Genomic DNA, 27,556 nt, shown 5'->3' with positions numbered 1-27,556 from the left:
GCCACTTTCACCACCCTCCAAACTTAGATTTTAAGCTGTAGTTAGGAGGGTCTCAAGAATCTTGTCAGTAAAACCCAGAGAATTAAGAACAAGCCTCTGCAATTACTTAAAGTTCAGAAAGAATGCATTTTACACACAGTATGTGATACAGCCACTAAAGAATTCTCTAAAGAAGTCACTGGATGTATCCTTATGAGCCAGCATCTTTCTAAAGAGCTAAAGAAGAGAATTCTGCTCCCAAAAGCAGCCCTCACAGCAGCGAAACATGACTTCAACAACACAGAAAGGACATGGACCTGTTGGAGTGGGGCCAGAGGGGGCACAGAAATGCTCCGGGGGCTGGAGCCCCTCTGCTGCGAGGCCGGGCTGGGAGAGCTGGGGTTGTTCAGCCTGGGGAAGGGGAGGCTGCGGGGAGACCTTATTGCGGCCTCCCAGGGCTTAAAGGGGGGCTGTAGGAAGGGTGGGGGTGACCTCTTTAGCAAGGCCTGCTGTGACAGGCCAAGGGGGGATGGTTTTACACTAAAGGAGGGGAGATTCAGACTGGATCGAAGGGAGAAATGTTTTACGCTGAGGGTGGTGAGACACTGGCCCAGGTTGCCCCGAGAGGTGGTCGATGCCCCATCCCTGGGCACATCCCAGGTGAGGCTGGACGGGCTCTGAGCGACCTGATGGAGCTGAAGGTGTCCCTGCTCACTGCAGGGGGTTGGACTAGGTGAGCTCTAACGGTCCCTTCCAACCCAAACGATTCTGTGATTCTATGATTTATTGTTGGTCTTAGAGAACACAGAGATAGCAGTTGCTTTATGATTTGCTCCCAAACCCAGCAAAATATACACTAACCTACTCACAGGAAACATTTTAAAACCAAATACTATGCAAATCTGTTAATTTGATGTATATCAATTTATTAAGAGTTCTATGGTTGCTATGGAAGAACCAGAGACTTTCTCCCTTTCTGGTGTCATTGTTAGCTGGCGGTTACTCCACTTCACTTGCACAGCTTATTGCAACCGAAAGCCCCTGCAGTTAGGTGCTGATGCCTGGACAGTGCATATCACAGCGGGGACTTGCTTATCGGCTCCTCTGCCGTTACCTGAAAGAGGCCGTACCAGGTCAGGCCAAAGGTTAGTCCAGCACCCTGACAGCAACTAGAAAAATGCATAAGGAATCTGGAGAAAGGTGCAAGGGCGACCTCAGCATTTCCTACGTAGGGAGCTCCTGATCGGCACAGGGTGGGTCCTTGTACCAACAAAAGGGATACAAACGCCAGACAAGTCAGGACGGAACATTTTTTAAAAATGTTGTCATCCCATGCCTTGCTCATCTAAAACTCTTGACTGAAAGGAATGGCCACCTGACAAGGAAATATTTTGGTTAAATAGAGGAGCAGGGAGGAATTCTTCTCATCTGAAACTCACTCCATTTTAAGCAGAGTCATTGCATTTGCAAAAGAATATAAGTGTTTATCATTTCCAAGTATAGAGAATACAAATTACCATTCCCCTTCAGCTGAGGGAGTGATTATACACATCTCTGAAAGGCTTAATTCAAGTATTTACCTTCAGGCAGGAAATGCTACAGTCCTAGGAATGTTTTAAAGCCAGTGCTATGCAGCACACAGTACGGAACATAGCAGGGTGGGTAACACACAGTGATTATTGAAGTCTTCCTCTGGTCATTCAGTATTTTCCCAAACTTGCATTACTGTCAGAGCTATGAACTTCCAAGTGCACAAAACACACGTGCACACAATTTGTTCTTCATAGTTATTCTGCACCCTCAACTAATACTGAGGCTAGAAAACAATGGGACAAAACAGGGAAACTTTAATATTCATTATCTATGATTAGATAATTAGGTAGTCGTGGTAATACCAGCCACACTGTCCTGGACGTGCCTGGGGAGACCTGGGGAGTAGCGAGAGAAGGCGAGTCTGGTTTGATAAAGAAAGATGACGATAGAATAGCAGTGATGTCTGTCCTTTCGCATGTACTAACAGGGAGCCATTCACCTGCAGGATGCTGTCTTGAAAACAGCAGATGAGTTAGTACCCATATTTTATAACACAAGGTTTTGAAGGCTTTATAAATTCATTTGGTCATCAAGAAACTCAGGCTGTTGACTGACATCCAGTTTGGGCAGGACACTTCACAGCTATAATAAACACAGCGCAGCCCAGCCAGGCCTGCCAACACCACCGAGAGCGTGGAAGGCAATTGGGAGACAGCTGTAAAAAACAATTACTCCAGCTGTATGGCAGTACAGCTCGGGCTGCACAAGCGCTTCTCTAGAACGGTGCTGCTTCAAGCAGGGTCCTAAGGAAGGGTTAAAAAAGGCAAATGGAATCTGAAAGACAAGGATGAAGCACCCCTGACATTTAAAATAGAGGTCAGCCAGCTTCAGCTCCCACACTGCCTGACCAGGCAGCCCCTGCAGTAGAGGGAAACACGCTCTGCGCAGAGGGAGGTTCTTCAGGAGGATTTGAAAAATGCTGGGAAAAGCACAATGGTATGAGCTGCATGAGCCTTCATTAGTGAAAAAATATTCAGTAAAACTTGTTCAAAATCTGAAACTGTTTCCACTGCTTGACAACAGATCTTGAACACTAGCAGGATGAGACATGTGAATTTAAAGTAAATTTTAATTTCTTTGTGCCTTAAGCCAAAAAGGCAAGCCATTATTGTTCAGATGGCTCTGCCACCAAAGCAAGCCATTACTCCTAACACAGCTAAAAAAAGGCCTAAAAATAAAACAAAAGCAACAAGGCACAACAAATATTAAATCCCAGAAGTGAAAGCTTCTCTTTTAGCTGTTCATAGGCAGTCAACCAGAAAACAAATGATTAATCTGAAGAGAGTCTGAGGCAAGAGTACATGAAAACCTCATTTCACGCTATCATAATTCAATATAGTTTTGCTTTAGAACAAGGTTGTTCTATTACACAGCATATTTAATACCTTTTTAGGATACGCTGTATTGCTCGCCTGCAACAACAGAATAACATGTAGTACATTGCACAGTTTATGGAGTTTTGCAAAACTGAGGCAATACTTTCCTGAAGCAATAGCGCAAACATTTATTTTACAAATGAATAAACAGGCATTTTTTAGTGAAGCCATATTATTTCCTAGGAACAAAAATAAGCCAGCCAAAATAGTGTCCACATAATGTTTTCATTTGCTCAGGTCACACTCAGCTAAAACCGCTTGCAATCAGAAAAGAAGAAAGGGGGAAGTTACAAGCTAAAGAAGAAAACATCAAAGCTTTCCACATATGACCTGAAATTCCTGGGGCAACAGGAAGAAGGAATTTTACAAGGCTTGGTATAAATTCAGGTGTGGTGATGATGTGTCTCACACTCTGGGTTATGTATTCAACAGCTTCAGAAGACTGATCTGAAGACAGCTGTCCGTGGCACAATCCTTCCTGCTTTTTGTTGTTTCCTGCTTTTCATTTTCCCTCTGAGTTGGAACTTCAAAGCCTATGGACCAGTTTAGCTTCTTGCAACATACTGCTCAGGTACGAACACTATTTACCATACTAAACTGAGAAATTCAAAAGGCACTGCACTCAGGTGGGGCTAAAAGATAACGACAGCTTCCACTGTTGACACTTAACCCTATTGCAAATTATCAAAAAACAGTGCAGTTGCTGGTTTGCTTTACAGTTACCAAATAAAGTAACACATCTGAAAGTTTCACCGTAGCTCTTACCAAGGTTTGTTTTTCAAAGCCGAATAGTTGTAACGTTAAAACACAGACTTTAACATTAGAAAGTGGGGTTATGAAGAAGAAAGTCTAGCATACCTTTACACAAAGCATATTTTTGGAAGTCATTAGCATCACTGCCCAGTCACTCTCTCCATCAGCACTAACCTTCCTGTCAGGTGAAGCAAGAGGCACTAGGAGGGTATATCAGGTTACTCAAGCTATGCAGCACCCCCTTGTATTCCCAGGTTCCAAGGAACTACCACCAATGCCACCTGCGGATGCAATTACGCGACACTGAGGTGCGAGGCTTACTAGCAACTTTAAGTACTTCACTGATATATTCAAAAGTAACTAAAACAGATCACTGCTTAGAAACTAAATTTCTCAAGCTTCTGAAGCCAAGCAAGGCAGCAGCATGGCGTTAGCACCAAACTCAATTAGCTTAGAAACACAAACGCACAACAACTAAAGTGCCCGCTCTTAACCGTTGCCTGGATTAGTATGTCAGCAAGCTCCGTTCATCACAACGCAGAAGCCCAGCATAAGCATTAGAGAAGTTCCTCAGAGATTATCAACTACAGTGTTTGGATATTATTTTTAATATCCTTAAAAAGAAAACAACGCAGGACTGCCTAAAGCTTCCCATCTTAAGAAGAAATAAACTAGGCTGTTTCATACAAAAATAGTAATTCCTTAATAAAAGCAATGCTCCAAGACGTCCTTGCATCAGCAACAGCTCTAACAAAGCAATTCAAACTCTTCTCATGGATTTAGTGATTTGAGAAGCCCACAGAATTTAGTGTTCTTCTAAAGTCAAGCACTTATGTGGATATCAATGATATGAAAACAGCATTTCTTTTGGTATCCACCAAGCATTCCAAGTCCCTGCGCTGTGGGCCCGCAAGATTTTCCGGAAGCGCAGCTGAAGCCCTCCTGGACAGTGGAACAGCACAGTGGGTGCAGGTCGGCGTAGGGACCCCAGCCACCATGCCAACAAGTGCAGCATCACTGTTGGAGGCACCAAGGGTGGGAGACAGGTCCTTCAAGTCCAGAGGGGCCAACCTCCCAAAGGCAAGGAGGGCAGGGAAGAGGGCAGCACTGGGGATGGAGGTGAGGCGCCCCCCACAGACCCTGAGCACACAGGGATGGGGGGCGACCTCTGCTGCCAGCAAAACAGCTTTCCCCACATCTGAGAAGCAGCCACCACGCCGTAGGGCCCCATCCCTCGCAGCCACATGCATGCACACAGATATATGTATAGACACACGTCAGGAGGCAGGACAAGGCTGCAATCAAGAAGCAACAGATGCTGCTCCTCCTGTTCCAGGTGTAGAAGGGGTCCTGGCCACTGCCAGCACCATGCAAGGAGGCAGCAGATAAGGTGACAGCAGCCAGGGCTGTGGAAGGAGGTTCACACTACCTGAATGTACACTGTTGAGGCCAGAAAGGCACAGGGAAGGAAAGAGGTGCCTCTGGCTGGTGACTGTGCTAGAGCTGGGTTTATGACTGTGTCTTTCCCCTTGGTCCAGCAGGGAGAGGGTAAGCAGGAGAAATAGCACCAGTTCCCCCAGTCTCACCTCCCAAGGCAAGCGCTCTGGCCTCCAGCAATCTTGGAGCCCCTCTGCTGAACCTGCCCCAGATTGTCAATCCCTATCTTGTACTGGGGGGCCCAAAACCAGACATGGTACCTGGATGCGGGCTAACAAGTGCCGAGCAAAGGGAGACAATTCTTTCCCCACGATGGCCCAGGATGCTGTTGACCGCCTCCACTGTCAGGCGAGGCTGCTGGCTCCTGTTCAGCCTGCTGCCTACAGAGGCTCCCAGGGCCTTTTCAGAGCTGAGCCCCAGCTTGCCCTGCCCCAGGGGGTTCCTCTTTCTCAGGGGGAGCCTGTCCTCTCCGACTTTAACTTAACATCCCTGCTGGTCCCTTCGTCTGGACTGTCTACTTCCACCTGAATGGCAGCTCTGCCCTCAGCTGTCTACTTCCCAAGCTGGCAGCACCTACAAACATGATGTAAGCACCCTCAGAGACACTAATTTACCATTTTAAGATGTAAATTTGTGAAGCTTTCTTAATGTTTAAATAGCTTTGAGGCTTGCCATTTGATACTTGGGAAGCAAAGAGCAACCAGAGGTCAGGCAATGTTTTCCTATCCCATTTCAAGGGGACTCTACCAAGTGCAGTCAGGGAGCCCTCTCACTCTCACAGGGAATGGGGTTTTCATTACTAACAAGCTGGGAGGAGGGAGGAGACCCTCAGAACCTCCCCTGCAGTACTTCAGATTCACTGTCACAAAGAAATGGAAACAACAAAACGTTTGAGCCAGAGGCAGGCAGGCAGGCAGCACAGGTGAGAGTCTGAACATAGTTCTGCACTTACCTGAGCACCAGGAAAAAAAGCAGCATTATTTTTTCATACAAAATTATTACACTAACCTGCCATCTCTAGAAAGCTAGTAATACTTCCTCACAATGAGGTTTTTTGGCTTTTTTGGGTTTTTTTTGTTTGTTTGTTTTTTTTTTTTTTTTTTTTTACAAGTTACCTGCGTTGTAACAAGTTAACTGCGTTTAGTTCTGTCATGAACTTTATAAAACCTATATTAGTGGTCCTGTGGAGTTAAATTTTAAAGCAGTTATAATGGCTTTTAAGAAGAGGGAAGGGGAAGAGCCTGCTGGGGATGCGAGATATACTTTAAACTACTTATAAACCTACTTATAAAAATTTACTGCCAGAATCAGATGTGGGGCAGAACTGTGGCGTCATATCCTGCAGCAGTCTAATCTAGCAGTTGAGTCTCTGCAACATCAACAATATTAAGAAAGGTTTGAGGTTTTATTAAACAAAAAATCAGATTCTCTGCTAAATTCAGTGTTATACTTCTTCATCCTCAGCTTTCTGCGTACTGCACAGTTGCCTACTGAGAGAGAATCACACTTTTTTTGTAGCTCATCAGGATACATAATCTGAAACAACTGGAGAATTAGAGTACAAGGGCATTAGCTGAGTATTTTTTACTGGTTCTTTCACCCCCAGTCATGTTAACAATGTGTATTAGTGCCAGAGTTGGGTTTCAAAGCTAATATCCTGTCAACAGAGGTGGCAGTTTACAACTCTCATAGCAATCATTTTTTCTCTTGCACACACTCTTTGCCTGGAAGAAGGGAGGGCGAGGGGGAAAAGGTCTCAAATTTGCTTAGAATTCAGCAAATTTGACAGCTGCAAGTTAAGTGCATCAAGCTTTGCCAGCCAGTCTTTGGTTTTTAATCAGCAATTGTCTTAAGTTTTTTTTCAAGTAAAATCAGGGCCAGTCTCTAAGACCCAAACACACCAAAGTATCTGTTTGTAGGACCTCCTAACGAAGAGAAACACAGCACGGGCTGTGGCACAGCTAATCATCTTATATATGCAACTTAAGACTAGCAGTGGCACCTGCATCAAGTTCTCATTTACAATTTCTCTTAGAAATTGTAGGTTCTCACTTCCTCTTGTTAAGTAAAAAGTATTTGTTTTCTAGTCAGCAACCACACCAACATTTTTACATGAAAATCAGTTGGGTAACTGCAGGCAAGCAGTTTCTTGGGGTAGTTACTGCAGTGGGAGGGAAAGGCAACAGTAGAGCAAATGCAGCCACTACGTATGGCTGTCGGTACCGTACTAGAGAGGTAGGAGGTTCCCTACAGAACATCCCTGTCTCTGCCAACCCTCTGGGGGTACATTTACATTGTGGTTTTGTCTTGCCCTAGTTTGTTCCCAAATCCTGCTCCCTCAGCAAGCCACAACACCTCCGTAACAGTTGGCTGCTTCTGCTGGGAGCCTCTAAGAGCAGAGGAAGGCAGGTTGAAAGAACATTTTAGGTACAGTCTACATCCATTCTGCCTGTCTGGAGTGAACTGCGGACTAGTTTTGCTCCATGCACCCAAACCAGTCCTCCAGTGCTGTCTCCAAAGGTCCTATACCTCCCTGATACGTCATACATCAACCCACGTCCACAGGACTCAAGTCTTCGCGCTACCAAAACCACCACCTCACCAGCACTTTGAACCAACAAGAGCAACGAGCTCCTGTGGCATGGAGGCCACATGCACCATACAAGATGGGCCTCAACCAAGCACCACGCAGCACTCATAGCGCCCATCCACCTCAGAGGGTAGGAGGCCACAAACAGCGCAACTAGAGCCACAGTGCACTGACAGCCACACGCTGACGTGCTACTTCCCTCCGAGAGGGAGAGGCACGTCGTGCTGTCTTAGCATTCCTGAAAAAAACTGGAAACCTGTATCTGCAAGGAAGTGTTGTAAAAAGCTCCAAACTAGCAACTCTCTGCTTAGCGACCCACAGTTTCAGAAAGCCCAGAAAACAAAAGCCCAAACACTAATGGCAAGCGGAGCAGCAAACAAAGTACAGCTTGAAGTCCTTTAATTAACTCTGTGGCTCAGGAAGAGGTCACAGGCAAAGCAGGCCACGTTGCTGCGTTGTTCAACAGTTCAAACCAGTTCACAGCACACAGATTTCACGTGGTTCTCTGCTCTTCCTGAGGGTCATGGTAAGATTGCATCTAGTAAACAAGAGAACATCTTTCTGTTGGCATTCATTTCACTACTTCTATTTTTGTAGAAGATTTTGCAGAGTTTATATTAAAAAGTTCAAATAGACTTCGGTTTCACAGAACAGGACCTTCAGAGGTCATCTTTTCCAGCCCTCCTGCTCAAGCCAGTTGCCCCAGACCCTGACTAGACAGCTACTGAATATCCCCAAGGACAGAGACTTCACCACCGTCCTGGGCAGCCTGTGCCAGTGCTCAGTCACCCTCATGGTAAAAAAAGGTGTTTCCTGGTGTTCCTGGAGAATACCTCCTGTGTTTGAGTTTGTGCCCATTTCTTCTGGTCCTGTCAGTTAAAGAGGATGTAATACTTTTGCAGTGAAGCAAGGAGATGGAAGCTAATTTATGTATTTTGTTCCAGTGTCTAACTCAGGTGTGTAGCACAGGACAGTCCCTGGCAAAATTCTCTGGTTCATGTCAGGGAGAGAAAGATGCGAGTCCTGCGGTTCACACTGGCATGTCCTCAGCAACTCATGGATGCAGGGTTTGGCACTGGACATGGCTTTAATCTCAGACATGCGAACCAATACCTCCAGTCAACTTGACAAGCATTTTTCTTCCAGAATTTAGCCTTCAAACCCACAAACCTCAGCAGCACAAGTCTTTAAAACTGGGCAGTACACAGGACCTGTTGCTTTTAATTTTATTTTAACCTTTGCTCATCTGCTGTTCTTTAAATTGCTGCTACAGATACTTAGTTTCCCTCCCCAGCATTATCAGTTGTTACTATTGTTTTATTAATATTTCTTTCTTATTATTTGAATGTTCCATGTCACAGTGATGCGGCAGCCCTGCTGACATCACAGGGGCACTGGTGACACAGCCAGCCCCAGATGGGCACGCCACGGGCTGCGCCACACAGGGGAGGGCAGAGTGGCTGTTCCCCCTTTGCTGCTTCCTTCCTACTAGCAATGCAGTGTCCAGAACACTGGTGGTGGCCCATGTCACTGCAGGGTGGGTGGCACAGTTGGCCTAGGAGGGGCATCTCCTGGCCATTGGAGACATGGGATGGGCAGCCTTGGCAGGAGGCTGGGAGCGCCCCAGGCAGGGGAGGTCTGAGGTGATGGAAGGTGACTGCTTTAATTGTCAATTCTCCCCTCTTTGGCAGCTGCAGCCCCAGGTACGGGCATAACAAGACCAGAGCCTCTGCTATTCAGGGTGTGCTGCACCTTTCTACAAGAACATTGATCTAAGGGTAAGGAAACACACACAGCCCCAGTCTGTACTGACCTACAGGCAGCTGGAAGCTCCCCACAGCTGAGGACAAAGAGATCTCTGCACCACCCACCATCTCCGAACCCTGTCATGACCCTACACATAGCTGGGAGCTCCCCACAGCTGAGGGCAAAGGCAGCACCGCACCACCAAACACCTTCTCCATAAGTCATCATGGGTCTACAGGCAGCTGGAAGTTCCCCACAGCCGCACACAGGGGTCTCTGCACCACTGACCGTCTCTGTATTCCACCACCTCCATACTCCCTCATCACCCTACAGATAGCTAGAGGCTCCCCACAGCCGCAGCCAAACATATCCTCCCCACCACCCTCCACCTCTCTACCCATAACCCTACTGGCAGCTAGAGAATCCCCACAGCCATGAACAGAGTAGCCTCCCCACCACGCACCTGAAGTACAAAAAGTTCCTCAAAATAAAGTTTCCAACTCGTGAGCCCATTGTCTGGGTCTCCCAGTTTGTGCTGTCTTTTTTGGTAAGTTTTTGGGGTTGTTCCTTGCTCTCTTTCTTTCTCTATTTTTATGCATCTTTAAATACGTGTGTGTATATATATATGCATGTGACATGCATACATAACATATTAGATATATAAAATGTACCTATGGATCAATCTGAGAGCTGCACAGAGGAACCTGGGTGGGTGGAAGGCACTAGGGCTGTGTGCTGCAGGGCTCCCCGGCTTCACAGCCCAGCAGACAAGTCACCTCTTTTCTGTATTGGGCCAATAAAATCAAGAAACAAAAAAAACCTTACCTAACTGCTTTTTTTTTCCCCAGTCATTTCCGCATGTCTCATTAAATAAACTGAATTGAAACTTATTGTAGTACTGCTTTATAGTTCACTGCTGCTGGAGGAGGGAGTTACCTTCCCAGACCGCTCCCACTAACTTGCTGGCCCCTTTCATGTGTCAGGGAAAGCATTTAGGCAGCTGCAGTGAGTCTGATCAATAATAAATCCACTCCCTTCCCCTCCACCACCCTGGATCCATTCCCTAAATATTGTGCCAGCTCAGGCAGGTAGGGAGGGGAAGTACAGCAATGAGGACGGGGCATGCTACCTTCTTTCTGCAATTCTCTCCTTGTAATCTGATGCAGAATAAAAACCATCCATTTCTAAGAACATTTTAAAATCATTAGAGCACTTAAATATGTTTAGACCAGCAGTTAAAAAAAATAAAAACACACAAAGGAAGCTACATGATACAGAATACTTACATTTATGGACTCAGAAGTACCTAATACAGGGGAGTTCCAAATTATACATAGCAAGTCTTAATGCTGAAATCTTATTTCTGGTGTCTGACAGTCAGAGCGCGTCAACACAGAACAGCAATACCCTTTTCCACCTTCATGACACCACCCAGCAATATAGCTTATTTGTCAATACAGACAGTAATGCCATGAAGCTTCAAGACTATCCTGATGGACTTCATCTAGTTTAACGTCTTAGGATGGGCACTAAAGCACAGTACCTGTGCTATTTCAGAGCTTCCCCCATCTCACTGAGTTGTTTACGCACTCTCTGCAGTCTTGGTTGTACCAAGATGTGTTTTGTGCCCCCGGCAACCCAGATCAACTATCTGAACAAATCACTATTTTATCCCCCATGTTTTAGAGCGTGCAACGCACACATGTAATTTTGAAGACTTATCTTCTTGTTTGTGGCCAATTCTTACACTTTATTTTCGCATTTTTATTCTTAAAAAAAATCACTTAAGATTTTAATAAGAAAAAATACTGCAAATTGAATGACAGAGGCAGGCTATTTGTGTCTAATTACCAAGCCCATTTCCTCTTGAAACACATTGTAAAAGCCAAAAAATTAAAAGAACTAACACTCAGGGGCACTCCAAAAAAAAACCCAAACCAACCAAGCCACCTTGTTAGCAAGTAGGAAGTTATCCATGCTCCATCCACGCACTGACAACGAGCCCACAAATTAGCACACTAAGATGAGAGTACAGTGACAGGGGCCTGCACATGCAGCTCCTAGAAAATTAATTTAAGTTTTTCCCCCATGTGTTGTTCTAATAGTGCCTTTGTAATAACCACAAACCATCCCCTTCTCCCAGGCACGCTCCACCATAGCCCAGAAACAGTTTGTGTACAAACACAAAATCCCAGAATGGCGAGGCTTGGAAGGGCCCTCTGGAGCTCACCCCGTCCCACCCCCTGCTGGAGCAGGCACCCCCAGAGCAGGGGCACAGGGCCGCGTCCAGGCGGGGGGTGAATGTCTCCAGGGAAGGGACCCCACAGCCTCTCTGGGCAGCCTGTGCCCCTGCTCTGGCACCCCCACAGCAAAGGGGTTTGTCCTCATGTCCAGCTGGAACTCCCCGTGTTCCAGCTTGTGCCCGTGGCCCCCTGGCCTGGCGTTGGGCACCACTGAAAAGAGCCCGGCCCCATCCTCCTGACACCCACCCTTCAGATATTGATAAGCACTGATGAGACCCCCCTCAGCCTTCTCTTCTCCAGGCTGAACAAGCCCAGGTCTCTCACAAGGGAGATGCTCCAGCCCCTGATCCCCTTGGCAGCTCTGCGCTGGCCTTGCTCAAGCAGCTCCCTGTCCTTCTTGAACTGGGGGGCCCAGAACTGGCCGCAGCCCTGCAGATGTGGCCTCACTGGGGCAGAGCAGAGGGGGAGGAGAACCCCCCTCGCCCTGCTGGCCACACGCCTTTCCATGCCCCCCAGGGCACCGCTGGCCCCCTTGGCCCCAAGGGCCCGGTGCTGGCTCAGGGTCACCTCGCTGCCCCCAGGCACTGCCAGGGCCTCTCAGCAGAGCCGCTCTCCAGCAGGTCCCCCCCAAACTGTATTGGTGCAGGTGAGGTGTACTCCTACATCTCTTCCCTGAAGACAGGCAGAACTAGGCTACATGGAACATGCCCAAGGACCAGGATTCTTGTCAGCTGTCCTCCAGGGCTAATTAATAAAACTCAAGCTGTTTGCTGCTGGTTAAGTGTCATTTTTACAGTGTGAGGACTTAGTGAGGGAATGCAAGAGGGTACCCATTATCAACTCTGACTTGTAAGCAAAGCTGTGAATCTTTCTCTGGGACCAGATTTTTGATTAAGTAGATCAGGATCTTAATCATACTGTTCTCTCCCACCAGCTGCTGACCCCCAGCCTTACACTGAAACCCTCTCTGCCACATCCAACAATTGCTTAGCTACTGTACCGAACACGCCTCATTTTTGTGCCACTCTGTGTGCGGCACATTCTTCTCACTCTCTCAAGCCACCTAAGACAAGCACATAGTCATAACTACAACCAAGGTCTGAAATTCTAACACTTGCTCTAAAGAGAAGCAGTTTTCTTGGAGACAACTGCTCTGACACAGCTTTCTACACAAGCCAGATCCTTTAGGAGACCCAAGGCAGATGTGAAAGTACAATAGGAAAGAGTGGATGAAGAGAAATTAAAGAGAGAAAGTATAGAACAATGACTAATTGTTCACATAGTTTACTGATGAGGACCGCACAAAAGGGGGGTACCTTGTGCCTCCAAGCAGGTCTCAAAGGAAAATGTAAACACACAGCAATTAAGGAGAGAGAACAGGAAAGGAGAGAGATGCAGTTAGTGAGCTTCCTTTAAGCCAGTTGCTAGAAGCATTAATGAAGATGCACGATACCAGTGAGGGAGAGAAGGAAAGCAGAAAGATCATTGTATGGTCAGGTTTCCTCCACCCACCCACCCCCAGTCCATAATCAGTTATTGTTTTAGAAGAGGTTAGCACATATAGCCAAATCGGAATGGATGAAGAGCACAGCTCTGAGAATTAATTACAGCAAGTAATTTTCAATTAAGTTAGAGGACAAAAGCTCCCCACAGCTAAATACAGCTGTGAATGGAGTACATAGATTTTTCCTTAATCAGAGGCAGCCAAAGCCCCTACAGCCAAGGAAACTGGGGGCGGGGAAGGGGCGAGACAGAGACAACTCCGTGCCAAGTCCTTTGGTACACAGCAAGCCTATAGAGACCTCATTTCCTAGGTTTGTGGTGACATGGGCATGGGACAAATAATCCCTCCTCATGCCTCACTTGCTGGTTTCTCCTCGTCTTCCACACCACCTTCACCTCTTTTGTTCATATCCCCTACAGAACAACTGCAAATGCTTCTGAAGCAGGCACACCCCAGCCCTGCAGCCCCCACTCCTGCAGGAGCACCAAGTCCTCCTTCTCCAGGCAGTATCGAATTTTCAATATTCACAGGAGCTCTCTTTGAAATTTCTCCAAGCAAGAAGTTCAAACAGTCATGTAGGAAATGTCACGACGATCACCTAGGGAACTAAGGGTAAACAGGTACAATGAAAACAACACTTCAGTTTGTGCTTTTTTTGTTTAATTTCAGCCTTAAAAGGAGCTAGAGAAACAGTAACATTTCACTATTGCTGGTTTTCACAGAATCCCAGGCTGGTGGGGCTGGAAGGGCCCTCTGGAGCTCACCCCGTCCCACCCCTGCTGGAGCAGGCACCCCCAGAGCAGGGGCACAGGGCCGCATCCAGGCAGGGGGTGAATGTCTCCAGGGAAGGGACCCCACAGCCTCTCTGGGCAGCCTGTGCCCCTGCTCTGGCACCCGCACAGGGAAGGGGTTTGGCCTCATGTTCAGGGGGAGCTTCCCGTGTTCCAGCTTGTGCCCGTGGCCCCTTGGCCTGGCGTTGGGCACTGCTGAAAAGAGCCCGGCCCCATCCTCCTGACACCCACCCTTCAGATATTGATAAGCACTGATGAGACCCCCCTCAGCCTTCTCTTCTCCAGGCTGAACAAGCCCAGGTCTCTCAGCCTTTCCTCCCAAGGGAGATGCTCCAGCCCCTGATCCCCTTGGCAGCTCTGCGCTGGCCTTGCTCCAGCAGTTCCCTGCCCTTCTTGAACTGGGGAGCCCAGAACTGGACACAGTACCTCAACCAAGGGGAAGTCCTCCTTTCTCCAGAGTTTCTCTCTCACCTCTGGGGGCTGGGATGCCTGAGGGCCAGCCTTAGCAGTAAAGACTGAAGCAAAGAAAGCATTCAGTAACTTGCCTTCTCTGCATCCTGCCTCACCTCGGCCAGCAGCAGGCCCACAGTTTCCTCAGTCTTTCTTTTACTACTGAGATATTTGAAGAAGCCCTTCTTGTTGTCCTGGACATCCCTCGCCAGATTTAATTCCAAGAGGGCCTTGGCCTTCCTCGTCACATCTCTGCATACCCTGACAACGTTCCTATATCCCTCCCAAGTGGCCAGTCCCCTTTTCCACATCCTGTAAGCCTCCTTTGTCCATTTGAGCGTCTCTGGAAGCTCTTTGCTCATCCCTGCAGGTCTCCTGGCTCCTTTGCTTGACTTCTTCCTCCCAGGGATGCACCGACCTTGAGCTTGGAGGAAGTGGTCCTTAAATACTGTCCATCTCTCTTGGACCCCCCCTGCCTTCTAGAGCCCCAACCCATGGGGTTCCTCCAAGCAGGTCTTTGAGGAGGCCAAACTTGGCTCTCCTGAAGGCCAGGGCTGTAATCCTGCTTGTCGCCCTGCTTCTACCACGCAGGATCCTGAACTCCACCATCTCCCGGTTGCTGCAGCCAAGGCTGCCCCAACCCCCACAGCCTCAGCCAGACCTTCCCTGTTTGTTGGTACAAGGCCAGCAGCACATCTCGCCTCGTTGGCTCCCCCACCACCTGCATCAAAAAGTTATCCCTGATGCTCTGAAGGAATCAAAGTGATTTTACCCAGTAGCCTTAACATTAAAAAGTTCTACTTCAGACAGCTTTACAATAAGCATATTAATCTCTTTAAAAAAAAAAAGCATTTCGATACAGTAACTGGAAGTTATAAAAAACTTACTAGAGTTCAATCTGGGTTAGCAAGTGTATTATCAGGAAAGCTATTTCCCTTTTCCACTCCCTCCCTCATGCCATCATTCCCCGATGTTTTCACAACAGCAGCTCTGAGCGCAGAAGGCGCAGATGGCAAGTGTTAATTCCTGCAAAAATGAAAGAAGAGAGCCTATTTCCAAGCAGCAGAAAGCTCATCTAAGGGCCGTCACGCAGAGTTTACTTGTAGCCCTCCTGCTTTCATCCCAACAGGACGAAACTGAAGAGGAAACAGTATAAACACATTCACAATCACAGTCATTAAAGTAAAAAGAAGAAAAAAAAGTAGAAGGAAGCCACATACAGAAACCTAAGCCACTGGTGCACTGGTAGTTTACCCTCATCCCTCTCCAAGATATTTTTTAAAGCACAGGCCATGATGTTTGGACAAACGAGATGAAAAAAAACAAGTAACCCCTTCAACAATGAGTTAAGCAAAATAACCTCCAACACCATATTATTATAGGCCCAGATTTGCTTTGTATGGTTTAGTGAGAACTAACCAACCCTGCAGTTCTCTTGACACCCTGTTGGAGCTGAAAGGGAAAGGAGCGTGCCAGAATGCAGACCTCTGGAACCTCTCTTTCCTGGGGAGGGTGTTAAATTCAGGAAGCTAAGGAAAGCAAAATTATGCTATTCGACACTAACTGCATTTTAAGCCATTAAAATCCTTCCTTAAACCCGATTTCACAAGACGCATGCTTCTGTCTGAGTGCAGGAGCGGTAGCAACATGAAGCAGGTGCCGTACTCCATGTGCCAGCAAGATGACATCATACCATCCCTTCACCAGGTACAGCCCCAGATGGCCACACGCCTCACCTCTCCCAGGTTAAAAATGTCTCAGTTACAGCCTGCCAAGACCCAGACAGTTATTTTTCGGGGGATACCCACCACAGCAAGGCTACCCCCGATCTCAGGGGAAAGGGTGCCATCAAGGGAATGCGGAGGGCCTCGGGGAGGGAGAAGGGACCAAACGCCACCCCTCGCACCAGGTGGGATGGGAAGGAGAGGGCGTACGCGATGGGACCGGTGATAAAACAACCCCGGGAGGGCGGAGGAGCCCCCGCCGAGGGGCGGGAGGGGTGTTCCCGCCGCCACACACCCACCTTGTCCCAGCTCAGCCACTGCCACACCGCCTTGTCGAGCTGCGCGTCGCCGGTGCTGCGAGCGACGAGCACGTTGGAGTTCACGTCCCCGGGAGCTCCGCACTCGCCCATGTCGCCGCCTGCGGAGGGTGGCGGGTGGAAGGAAAGGGCGGGGGGGGGGGCGGCGGGAGTGGGAACGGAGGCGACGGCTTCTTCACTCCGCGACGCCGGCCGCGACACCGCGCATCGCCTGAGAGAGGGGAAGAAGGAAAGGAGGTGGGACGGTGCCCCAGCGCTCGGGGGAGGCAGGGAGCACGCGGTACTCCCTTCGGCCGCCGCTATTTACCTCAGCTCAACGGTCGTAACGGCGAATAACGGCGAGTAACGGCGATCGCCGCCTCAGCCGGCAACGGTCGGGGCGCGCGCCCGCCCCCGCCAGCAGCCCCTCCCCGCGCGCGCCCAAGCCCCGCCCACCTCCGCAGCTCGACAACAACCGAGGCCCCGCCCCCGCGCCGCGGCGCCGCCAATCAGGCCTCGCTCACACCCCACAGGAGGGACAGGGCGGGGAGGGGAGAGGGAAGGAAGGTGGTCGCAATGCATGACGGGAAATGTAGTCCGGGAGCCCCGGCGGGCTGCGGAGGTGAGGGGCTGGAGGGCGCGGAGAAACTACAACTCCCGGCAGGCGTCGCGGCGCGCCCCGCTCGGCTCAGGGTGAGGGGGAGCTGACAGGGCTGAGGGCGCGGCGGCTCTGTCTCCGCTCCGCCGGCCCCGCTCAGGGGGCTCGGCCTCGCCCGCCGCACATCCTCTCCGGTAGCAGCATCTCTCCCTCAGGAGCCCCGGCTCCGTCCTCCCCGGGGATCGGGAGGTGGTACTGGCCCCGCGGGCCTTCGGTGTCACGCAGCGCTTGGCCCTCAGGAGGCCTGAGCGGGGTGACGGTGGAGGCGGAGAGGGCTGGGCGGAGACGCCGTGCTTTTGCTTGATGCGAACAAAAATGTACAGTATACATCTTGCGGCCTCGCTAAAGGGGCGCTCTCTGCCTCCTGGGAGAGAGCATTAAATGCCCTGAGCTGGAAGGGACCCACAAGGACCATCGAGCCCAGCTCCCGTCCCTGCACAGGACACCCCAAATTCACACCGTGTCTCTGAGGGCCTTGGCCAAGGGCTTCTGGAATATCGCCAGGCTGGTGCCGTGATGCCTCCCTGGGGAGCCTGTGCCAGGGCTCCACCACCCTCTGGGAGAAGGACCTTCTCCTAATGCCCAGCCTAACCCTCCCCTGGCACATCTCCCTGCCATTCCCTCGGGGCCTGGCGTTGGTCACCAGAGAGCAGAGACCAGCCCTGCCCCTCCTCCTGCCCTCGGGAGGGAGCTGCAGAGCGCCATGAGGCTGCCCTCGGCCTCCTCTGCTCCAGCTGAACAAACCCAGGGACTCCAGCCGCTCCTCATACGGTTTCCCCTCTAAACCCTTCCCCAGCCCCGTGGCCTCCTCGGGACACTCTCCAGTAGCTTTATACCCTCCATGTCCTGCGGCGCCCAACGCTGCCCACAGCACTCGGGGTGAGGCCGCCCCAGCGTGGGGCAGAGCGGGACAATCCCCCCCTCGCCCGGCTGCGATGCAGGGCTCGGTGCCCCCCAGGGCACGGCTGGCCCTCTGGGCTGCCAGGGCATGCTGGGGGCTCGTGTTCAACTTGCTGCTGGCCAGAGCCCCCAGGTCCCTCTGGGGAGCTGCTCCCCAGCCCCTCGTGCCCCCGTCTGTCTGTGCAGCCAGGGCTGCCGCGCCCCAGGTGTAAAACCAAAAAATATGAGGAAAAACTAAAAACCTCCCTGGTTGTGCCCTTCCTTCAGCCTCCGAGGCACTCTTTGCGCTGCTGAGTGCATTATCTGTTCCCCCTGAAAGGATAATGGAAACAGCGCTACGCCGGGGGATGACCTCATTGTTCAGAAGCATTTCTAGACAGGCTTCAGCAGCAATTAAATTGCCATTAGGAGGAAAATCGTAACTCCCATCTCCCCTTCCCAGGCCGCATCAGCTCTAATTGAATTGCCTGTCCCCAAGCAAAAGGCCGTGGTGGTGACCACATCCCGCAGCACATCCTCATCCCACAGAGCATCCTTATCCTTGCAGAGCATCCTCATCCTCGCAGAGGTTGCCATAGTGACAGCAGGCACTGCAGAGGGATTTGAGGCTTTGGGAAGATGGGCGGAGGGCAGCGGGACTGCTGCCTGGGGGACGCTGCATGTGACGGGAGGTATGAAAAGCCGGGTTTGTGAGCAGCACAGGCTCCTGGGGGAGGTGGAAAGAGGGTCTGAGAAGAGAGGAATATGCAAATGGGGGATGAGAAAGACGTGGGGAGGTGTTTTGTGATACCCGAGCAGCACGGCAAAGGATGTTGTTGAAAACTGTATATATAGAAGGGAACGATCCACCGTATGAAAGCTTAGAAATTTCAGTTTAACATCCCTCCCCTTTGAAACTCTCGAGTCAGTGTCCCGACAGGACCTCTTTCTTGGCTGCGGAGACAAACAAATCCTCCAGTCCAGAGGTCTGTCTCGCTGTGGGGACCTGAACCTTTAAATTGGTCTATTAGAGTAAATTACTGCCAGAAGTCAACAGACGATAAAGATAATAAGAGGGAAATAAGGTAACATAAGTCTTCCGTTATCACTAAAGGACTCTCCTAAGGTTGTTTCTGGTATAGGAGGAGAAGAGTCTGGACACTGGTAAAGTTACAGTGAGGAAATCAGACACAATAGATTAATCCAGCAGCAAGTGGGGTACTCCGTCTCTGGATGGATTTGGGGGATCCATCCCTTGGTACTGATGCTCGGAGAAGCAGTGGGCCTGCGAGGCAGTAGGAGAGGGCCCTACAAGCAGAGCTGCCATGCCGTGAGCCTCGCAGGACCACATGCCAGAGGTGACCCTGCCAGCCCAACCCGAGAGCAGGACTACGCAGCTCCATGCTTCCACCAGCTCTGGCTTCACCCTGTGGGCTTCTGTACCCAATGCCTCCACGTTGTTTCCTCTCCTGTTCTTATTTTTTCTCTTTCTGCCACATCTCCACATAAAGAGGTGGCATCTGTAGCCGCGCTGATGCTGTCCTGAGCCCAGCAGTCTTATTAAAACCATGTCCCAAACAGCCAGATGCTGGCCCATTTCTCCAGATCTCAGAATAACTGACGAGGGTGGCTCCTGTGGTGAATTTGCACCTGAGAGTCAGCATGAGGCGCAGCACCTGCTTCTTATACCTTTGCTGCTCTTTTCTCCTCCTTTCTCAAGGAAAGAAGACCAGAGCCCAGCATAACAGGAGCTTCAGCCCATAAAGCCTTTGTTTTCCCCCCCAAAACAGAACAATGGCCATGTTAAATACCTCTACAAAGCCTGCTAAACGGCAGTGTTTCTTACAAAAACCCTGTACCTATTTGGGAAGGCAGTAAGAGAAGTTGTGAAAATGAAATTTTGTACTTCAAATGCTTCAATTCTTGCCTCCTTTTTTTTTTTCCTCTGTGTACTTAATGAAAGCTTGAACTTATTCGGAACAGTGACTTTATCGTCAGAGCTGGCAGGCTCTTTCTGCACGTGAAACCTTGAACCTCATTAAGTGGTTTCACGCAGGACAGTGGCAGCCATGCCCACACCCTGCGTTATCAGTGCTCAGGTGCCCAGCCATGATTAAAAGCAGGATTTTCCCTTCAGATACCTATATAGGAGAATTATCATTCCCTCAGACTCACCATGTTCCTCCGTGATTATTTCCCTGAAGAACAGATAAAACAGCCTCATAGAAGATTAAAGTCTCCGCCTTTACCTTTTACCAGGAATAACGACAGCGTGGAGGGTTTTAAACTTCTCAGGACCTTGCCAAAACATTCTGAAGTCAGAGAGTGACGATGTGGCTTCCAAATATTTCCCTGTGAGAGGACTTTGGTGAGCTAGCTCCGAGGCACCACAGCGCACGTAGCCCATGCCAGGCAGCCCGAGCAGCTCCAGAGCAGGGCAATCGTGTAAAAAGATTATAGGTGATATGGCTTAGATCGCTCTTATGGAGATTTGTTGTGTTTGCTTGGAGAAAACACTGACCTCACAGGAGTTGACAACTAAGCCCAATGTATTTGAGGGTTAATCAGCCACCAGAAGAATTTTTAAAGCTGATTATATTGCTACAGGGAGGATAAACTGAGTCCCATCTGCTTTCGTGCTGCCACGGAGAGCAAGAGAGAAGAAGCCGGCACGCTGCGCTGTGCTGGGACCCAGCACATCACGGCTCCCCCGGGCCTTTGGGGTGATTGCAGAGCCTCCCTGCGCTCTCTGGCCATGCATGCTGCCAGCAGAAATCTCTCTTTTCATCTATTACTAATGACAAAATTTGCAGTTGTTATGGAGGAAAGCCAGAAAATAGGAAATTAATGTGCAAGCCAACGAAAGCCGACATTTCTAAGTCTTCACCCTCATGTATCATTTCACCTAATTGAGGCACAGCATGCTCAGACCAAACTGAGCAACAGCAAACAGTCTGGGGGCTAAAATGTGGGAGAGACCACATTGCCAGCGATGAATATGAGCCAGGCTGGGAGGAGAAGGGCTGACAGGCTGCTGACAGCCGCCAGCTCGTGTGCTGGGAGCTGCCAGGGCCAGCGGGGACCGTGGCAGGGCTCAGCTGCGGGGAATGGCTTCTTCCTAGCCAAAATGAGCGTGTGCATCCACATATGCATATGCATGACTGCGTACACACATCACTCCTGCTTTCAGGGAAAAGCCCTGCTTTCTGTGCTGTGTTATAAAACCCAGAGTTCCCACATGTAGCATAATTGCAACCCTGAAATGGCAGGTGACTGTCTGTGCCCCCTACATGAGGGTTTTCTTGTGACATAAATGAGATCATCTAAGGTAATCGAGACTTGTTAATAACACACAGCTCCTGTCTGGGATTTGCAGATGCGCAATGCAGGGGTAAAGAGCATATCCATTCTCCTTTACATGGTTAAATGTATCCGTCCTCCTGGCAGGGCTGGGTTTGCCGCGTCTCAGTATCGTACCCCTGCCCAACGATGCACATATTTTGTTCTTACCAATGCGTTTAATGTTTTTTTTTCCACAGAAGGACACCTAAGCACACAGCGATGCCACCGAATAACAGAAATAAAAACCATCTGTACGGTCACGTTAGGACCCGCAGCGACCTGGTACCGCAAACCAAATCCTCACCCGCAACAAACCAGATAAGCTCTGTCGATGGCACTGCTCTGCCCAGCCCTGCGCCGAGAGCCTCAAGGCTGAACCCAGCTGGTACAGTGTTTCCATGGCAATTTTACCACACACAGTTTATCCCAGATCTCCTGCAAATGGCCCAGGGCTCCTGTGATATTCCCGGTTGTTTTTCTGCCCCTGATTCCTGCAGTCAGCCAGAGTCATAGAATCACAGAATCATAGGATGGTTTGGGTGGGGACCTTTAGAGCTCATCGAGTCCCACCCCCTGCCACGGGCAGGGACATCTCCAACTCCATCAGGTCGCTCAGAGCCCGTCCAGCCTCACCTGGGATGTGTCCAGGGATGGGACATCGACCACCTCTCGGGGCAACCTGGGCCTGTGTCTCACCACCCTCAGCGTAAAACATTTCTCCCTTTGATCCAGTCTGAATCTCCCCTCCTTTAGTTTAAAGCCATCCCCCCTTGGCCTGTCACAGCAGGCCTTGCTAAAGAGGTCGCCCCCACCCATCCTACAGCCCCCCTTTAAGCCCTGGGGGGCCGCAATAAGGTCTCCCCGCAGCCTTCTCTTCCCCGGGCTGAACAACCCCAGCTCTCCCAGCCCGGCCTCGCAGCAGAGGGGCTCCAGCCCTCGGAGCATTTCTGTGCCCCCTCTGGCCCCGCTCCAACAGCCCCGTGTCTGTCCCGTGCTGAGGAGCCCCGAGCTGGAGGTGGCGCTGCAGGGGGGTCTCACAGAGCGGGGCAGGGGGGCAGCACCCCCTCCCTCGCCCTGCTGCCCGCGCTGCTGGGGATGCAGCCCCGGGCACGGGTGGGGGTCTGGGCTGCGAGCGCACGTTGCCGGCTCGTGTCCAGCTTTTCATCCCCAGCACCCCCAAGCCCTTCTCAGCAGGGCAGTCATGTGGGATGAACCCAGCACATCCTTCCAGCTTACTGCCGAGCCTCGTCTTTTGTTGTAGAATTTACGTATCCTGAACTCCCTGTTCTCCTGTGCCTCCTGGATTACATGGCAAAATACAGCAACTCCCATCCCTTCACTTCCCCTCTCTCAGAGCAGTGTATTGCCAGAAAGGCAGCGCAACTCTAAACCCAGGCAGTACCGACACCCCTGCCGGTTGCTGGCATGCTGCACAGGGAGGGGCGGGTGCCTTTTTGGGCCTGAATGCCAGTTTTAATCCAATCTGGTGTCAAAGCAGCAGAAGTGCTTTGTCCTGAAGAAGCGCGGGCGCTCTGCAGGCAGAGCACGAAGAAAGGGAGCGGGGCTGGCAGGTGGGAAGGATGCAACAGGGACCGCTGAGATTTGGAAACCGTTTCCAAACTCTGCAGCTGCCCCTGGCTCGGTGCTTCATGCTGTCAGCCCTGGGAGGGCCTGATCCAGCACTGACCACACGCTCCTCCGCTTCCTCAGGAGCGTAACACCCTCGCTACTCGTGCTTCAAATGCAGGGTGTAGTGTGCAGCTCAGAGCTGCTGGACAAACCTCCGCTCCCAGCCCAAAGGGAGCGCAGGGAGCAGCTCTCCTCGCCGTTGCCACAGTCCCGCTCTCTGGTTCACGGGCACCGCCACAGCCGGCAAAAGCAGCCGGTGACCAAACACGTAATCTAGGGCTTAATCGACTACTGCACGTAGGGGCGACGATGTTTACGGAGGGTGAGTAGCGCAGGGGGTTAGTGTGTGGGTAAGCCGCAGTGAGCATCCCCATCCCCAGCACCCCTCCGGAGCAGGCACTCATCCAGCTCTCCACACTCACCCTTCACTCAGGGCACGGGCTCCTTCCGGGGCTGCTGCTTCGCTGGGGGAAATTTCGGTGCCTTCCACTCGCTCGAGCCTGGCTTTGGTCACCAGTCCCCTCGTATATCAACGCCTGTCCTTTACAAACCAGAAACCAAACGCAGACCTGGTTATTTTTGATCCTCCTCTCGAGGTATTCATAGCCCACACGCGTGCTCTGCTGAGCCACCAGCCACATCCACCTGCAGAAAAGAGATGTGATGGGCCGGTTGCCTCTGGTGAGAGAATGAGAAAGGAGTATGGGTCAGGTTTTTCACCCCAATTTATCCCCTCAATCCCCAAAGTACAGGATTCCACTAAGTTGTGTGGAACTGAGAAAATTTGTACCGAAATTTTTCTGCAAGGAGAGTACCTGAGATCCCGGGTGTCTGGGATTTCCTGATTGTCAGTAAAAATACACGATGCCTTGATATTTACTAAGAAATACAGCTTTTTTTTACCCTATGGTGCAGGTTTTGTAGGTACCCGTAGGGTGCTTAAGCTGAACTGAACTGCCCCATGTCTGCACGGTCCCACCAAGTACTTTTATGACCAGACCTCTGATATCTGTAGAATCACAGAATCATTTAGGTTGGAAAAGACCTCTCGGATCATCAAGTCCAACCCCCAACCCAACACCCCCAGGCCTCCTAAACCATGGCCCCAAGTCCCACGGCTACACGGTGGTTGAACCCCCCCAGGGACGGTGACTCCCCCACCTCTCTGGGCAGCCTGTGCCAGGGCCTGACCGCTCTGGCAGGGAAGGCATTTTCCCTCACACCCAACCTAAACCTCCCCTGACGCAGCCTGAGGCCGTTCTCTCTCGCCCTGTCCCTGGTGACTTGGGAGCAGAGACCAACCCCCCCCTCACTCCAGCCCCTCTCAGGCAGCTGCAGAGAGCGAGAAGGGCTCCCCTCAGCCCCCTCTTCTCCAGGCTAAACCCCCCCAGCCCCCTCAGCTGCTCCTCCTCAGACTTAACATAACATTACATCAATAGCATATAGTTAATATAACATTGCTGTAGTTTATCACAAGCATGTGCGTATCATCCCCAGCTGGCCTGACCCCAGGTCTCCCTTTCCCCTCACCTGGTTGAGAACAGGGGAGGAAAAGGAACAAATGGAGCAGAAAAAGGGAAGCCAGACAGACATGCGTGGCTGGAACAGCCATGGTGCAAAGGGGGCCAGGGCTGCGTCTCGCCCACGAGCACAAGACACCATGCAGAGAGGGTCCAGTGTAGCCCCAGATCCTGACTCTGCCTGCTGAGGGCTCCTCCGCTAATTAATTTGGCAGCTCCCAGTGCCAGTTTGGGAGTGCGCGCAGGCAGCCGCGCCATCACACGCGCAGGCAGCCGCGCCACGAGATGCCAGGGAAGGGAGATGGTGCTTCGCCCAGATGCTCAGAAAACCAAATTCTGCTGAACACCGCATTTTTCCGTCGTGTCCTTTAAAGAAAAGTCTGTAAAATGAATTATCTGGGTTAGGCAAGAGCAGGAGCTGCACCCCACGCTGCTTGGTGAAGGGTTGCGAGTGACAAACGCTGCAGCAGCAAACATCAGAGCTGCTTTAGGGAAGAGGGACATGTCAGAGGTGGGTTTTGTGCTGAGCATCCCCTGGAGAAGAGCCATCAGGAACCGGTGCTCCCTCTGCCGCCACAGAGATGCGTCCCATGCTGCTGGCAGCACGCAACCCCGACCTCCCAGAGGGGCTGGAGGGGGCTAGCTGAGACAGGCAGAACACTGAGAGGGGCAGAATACATGTTTTTCATGCCTGCACATAATTAATTTTGTTTCCCACATCTTTATCTAAAGCAACTGATACCAGCCCAGTGTGAGAGAGGCGACTCGGACAGACGGACATCCGATGCAGCAGGACGATAGAAAACTTGAAGAGCCCGACCCTGCATGGCAATTCCTGCAGAGCTTCCAAACAGGTCAGATTCTTCAGTTTAAGTCACTTTTGTTTCTCTCATTCCTCTGAACAAGGGTGGTGTCCAGCCGTGACGGTGCAGGGCCATCAGCAAGACAGGTTGTAGGAGCAGGCTGCGTCTTTGGTGAGAGGAACTGATATATTTAGAAGAAATGGATGTGTTTCAGACACTGAGGGTTTCTCACGTGAAGGAAGAGCTTGTGTGTCCGGATCCGGCCCCGTTCCCATAAAAATGACCTCGTCACCTCCCAGAAAACCCTTTTAAATTGGCACCAGTAATGGCCAACCCCATCTCCAAGCAGGGCTGGTTGAGTTACCTCACAGGAGGATGCTACCTCTGGTCTCCCTCCAGAGGAAGATGGGCAATAATGAACAAGTAATGTCACTGCTTGAAACCGCTCGTGTTTCTGTAGGGCACCGTGAGCTGTGCCGCAGGGCTTTTGGCCAGCACCCGCCGCACTGAGGCCCACAGCCTCTCACCGGCGCAGCCAGGACACTGTTAGGGCTTTGTGTCCGATTTCTTGTGGGTAGCGATGGCCGCTGATGCATGAACTGCCCTTAATCCCCTCCCCAGCTTTTCTACCCCTCACAGAATCCCAGAATCCCAGAATGAGGGGTGGTTGGAAGGGTCCTCTGGAGATCATCTCCTCCAACCCCCCTGCTTGAGCAGGTACCCTCGCTTTGTAGCATATGTAGCTCTATGCATGGGACAAATAGAGCTCATTAGGACTCCTTAGTAGCTAACAGTCATTTAATTAGCAAATAAACATCACCCAGTGGTATCTATGCACCAAACCTATCAGCCAAGTCATGCTGCATTGCGTCTGCCCCAGATCACAGCGTGCTCCAGCTAGCGGAGCGAGCGAAACCAGCAAGAAGAGCTGGCGGCGAGGGTGAGAGGGGCCTGGGGAAGTTACCCCGGGAAAGCACAGGGGAACACCCCGCCACAGCGTGGAAGATGCTTCTCTGGCACCCATCTGCTGCAGTGCAGGGGATGCTCATCCAGAGCTTCTCTGCCCTGCCGTGAGCGGGGAGCGCTTTCCCTTTCCCTCCCTTTTTGGTTTTTTTAATGTTTCCCAAGATTAGCTTTCCCCATCATGACCCCTGTCTACCACAGGCTGCGAATAAGCATTCGTGGGCTTGAGCCTGGCGTGGCACACCTGACAGGAGAGCATTCTGCTCTCCCTCTGCAGGCTGGCCCCATCAGCGGCGCAGGATTCCCACCGAGCACTGACCGCTGTCTCGGAGAAGCCCGTGAACACACCTTTCCATACCTCAGTGCCGCATATTCACCGGCCAAAACCAATATACCACAAACTGCCAAAGGCACCTCATGCTGTTAGGTAAAATTCACTGATACCTGCTGGCATCGCTCGGCGGTACCATCGCTATCAGTCCCTGCCCTGCTACTGTTTCACCTTGCATATTTCTTATCGAAATGGCCAGCATCAAAGCAGTCCCAGGAACAGGCCTCCGTGATTCCCGTCACTCCGACAACCCTACCGCTGCTTCGCTCAGCCAAGGTCAGCCTGAACGTCCCTTACACACGACGTATCAATATCTGTTTCCCAGTACCAGGCTAACTGCTACAGACATCGTCTCGCCCGTGATTCATTGCTGCGTGCCAAGGAAAAAAAATCTTAAATATATTGCCCTCCCATGAGCCCTATATTTTTTTTCTAGCTGAATTTGATTAAAACCTGAATGAAGTCAGCTACAATTTGCACGTTGGATTTAACGATTCAGCCAAGGCCAGCGCTTCCCCAGCTCTCCTCTCTGCGTGCCTGAGTGTGTCTCCTTGCCATTAAAACAAACTGCGTGTGCGTTACCCAGAAATTGTCTGCTCCTGGGGCTGTAGCACAGGGAGCGCGTCCAGAGCCCCATCGGATTTGACAAGGAATCTCTGAGCTCTGGGATGAGCACCTAATTAGTCTTGAAATCCTTCCTCCACCAGCTGAAGCAAACCCACTTCAGGAGGCTCCCAAAGCTGTGTTCCCATGTAAACCCCTGTTTCCGTACCCCTCCGAGCATCCTCAGCACCCAGCACAACCCCCTGCTGAAGATGAGCCCATCAAGCTGACCCGGAGACATGTGTCCCAAGGGAACACCAGCCAGCCTGGAGCCATGGGTCCCACAGGACACCAAAGCAGTCCAAAGCTGTGGGTCCCAGGGGACACCAGCCAGCCTGGAGCTATG

At 50.9% G+C, this 27,556-nt stretch overlaps 1 protein-coding gene across 1 annotated transcript in view; it reads right to left on the bottom strand.

The window, feature by feature from the left end:
• PGM2L1 (phosphoglucomutase 2 like 1) overlaps positions 1-16,917 on the bottom strand; it is a 44,915-nt gene extending 27,998 nt beyond the window's left edge. The window contains exons 1-2 of the mRNA XM_064441597.1: positions 16,811-16,917; positions 16,486-16,714 (exon numbers count right to left, since the gene is read on the bottom strand). Coding sequence (XP_064297667.1) covers positions 16,486-16,596 — 111 coding nt within the window. The 5' untranslated portion in view covers positions 16,597-16,714; positions 16,811-16,917. The remainder of the gene's footprint in view (positions 1-16,485; positions 16,715-16,810) is intronic.
• Positions 16,918-27,556: the final 10,639 nt, after the last annotated feature.

The sequence above is a fragment of the Phalacrocorax carbo genome, chromosome 1 (assembly GCF_963921805.1).
Source record: "Phalacrocorax carbo chromosome 1, bPhaCar2.1, whole genome shotgun sequence".
Taxonomy (NCBI): domain Eukaryota; kingdom Metazoa; phylum Chordata; class Aves; order Suliformes; family Phalacrocoracidae; genus Phalacrocorax; species Phalacrocorax carbo.
This window is presented reverse-complemented; position numbering and strand designations above follow the sequence as displayed.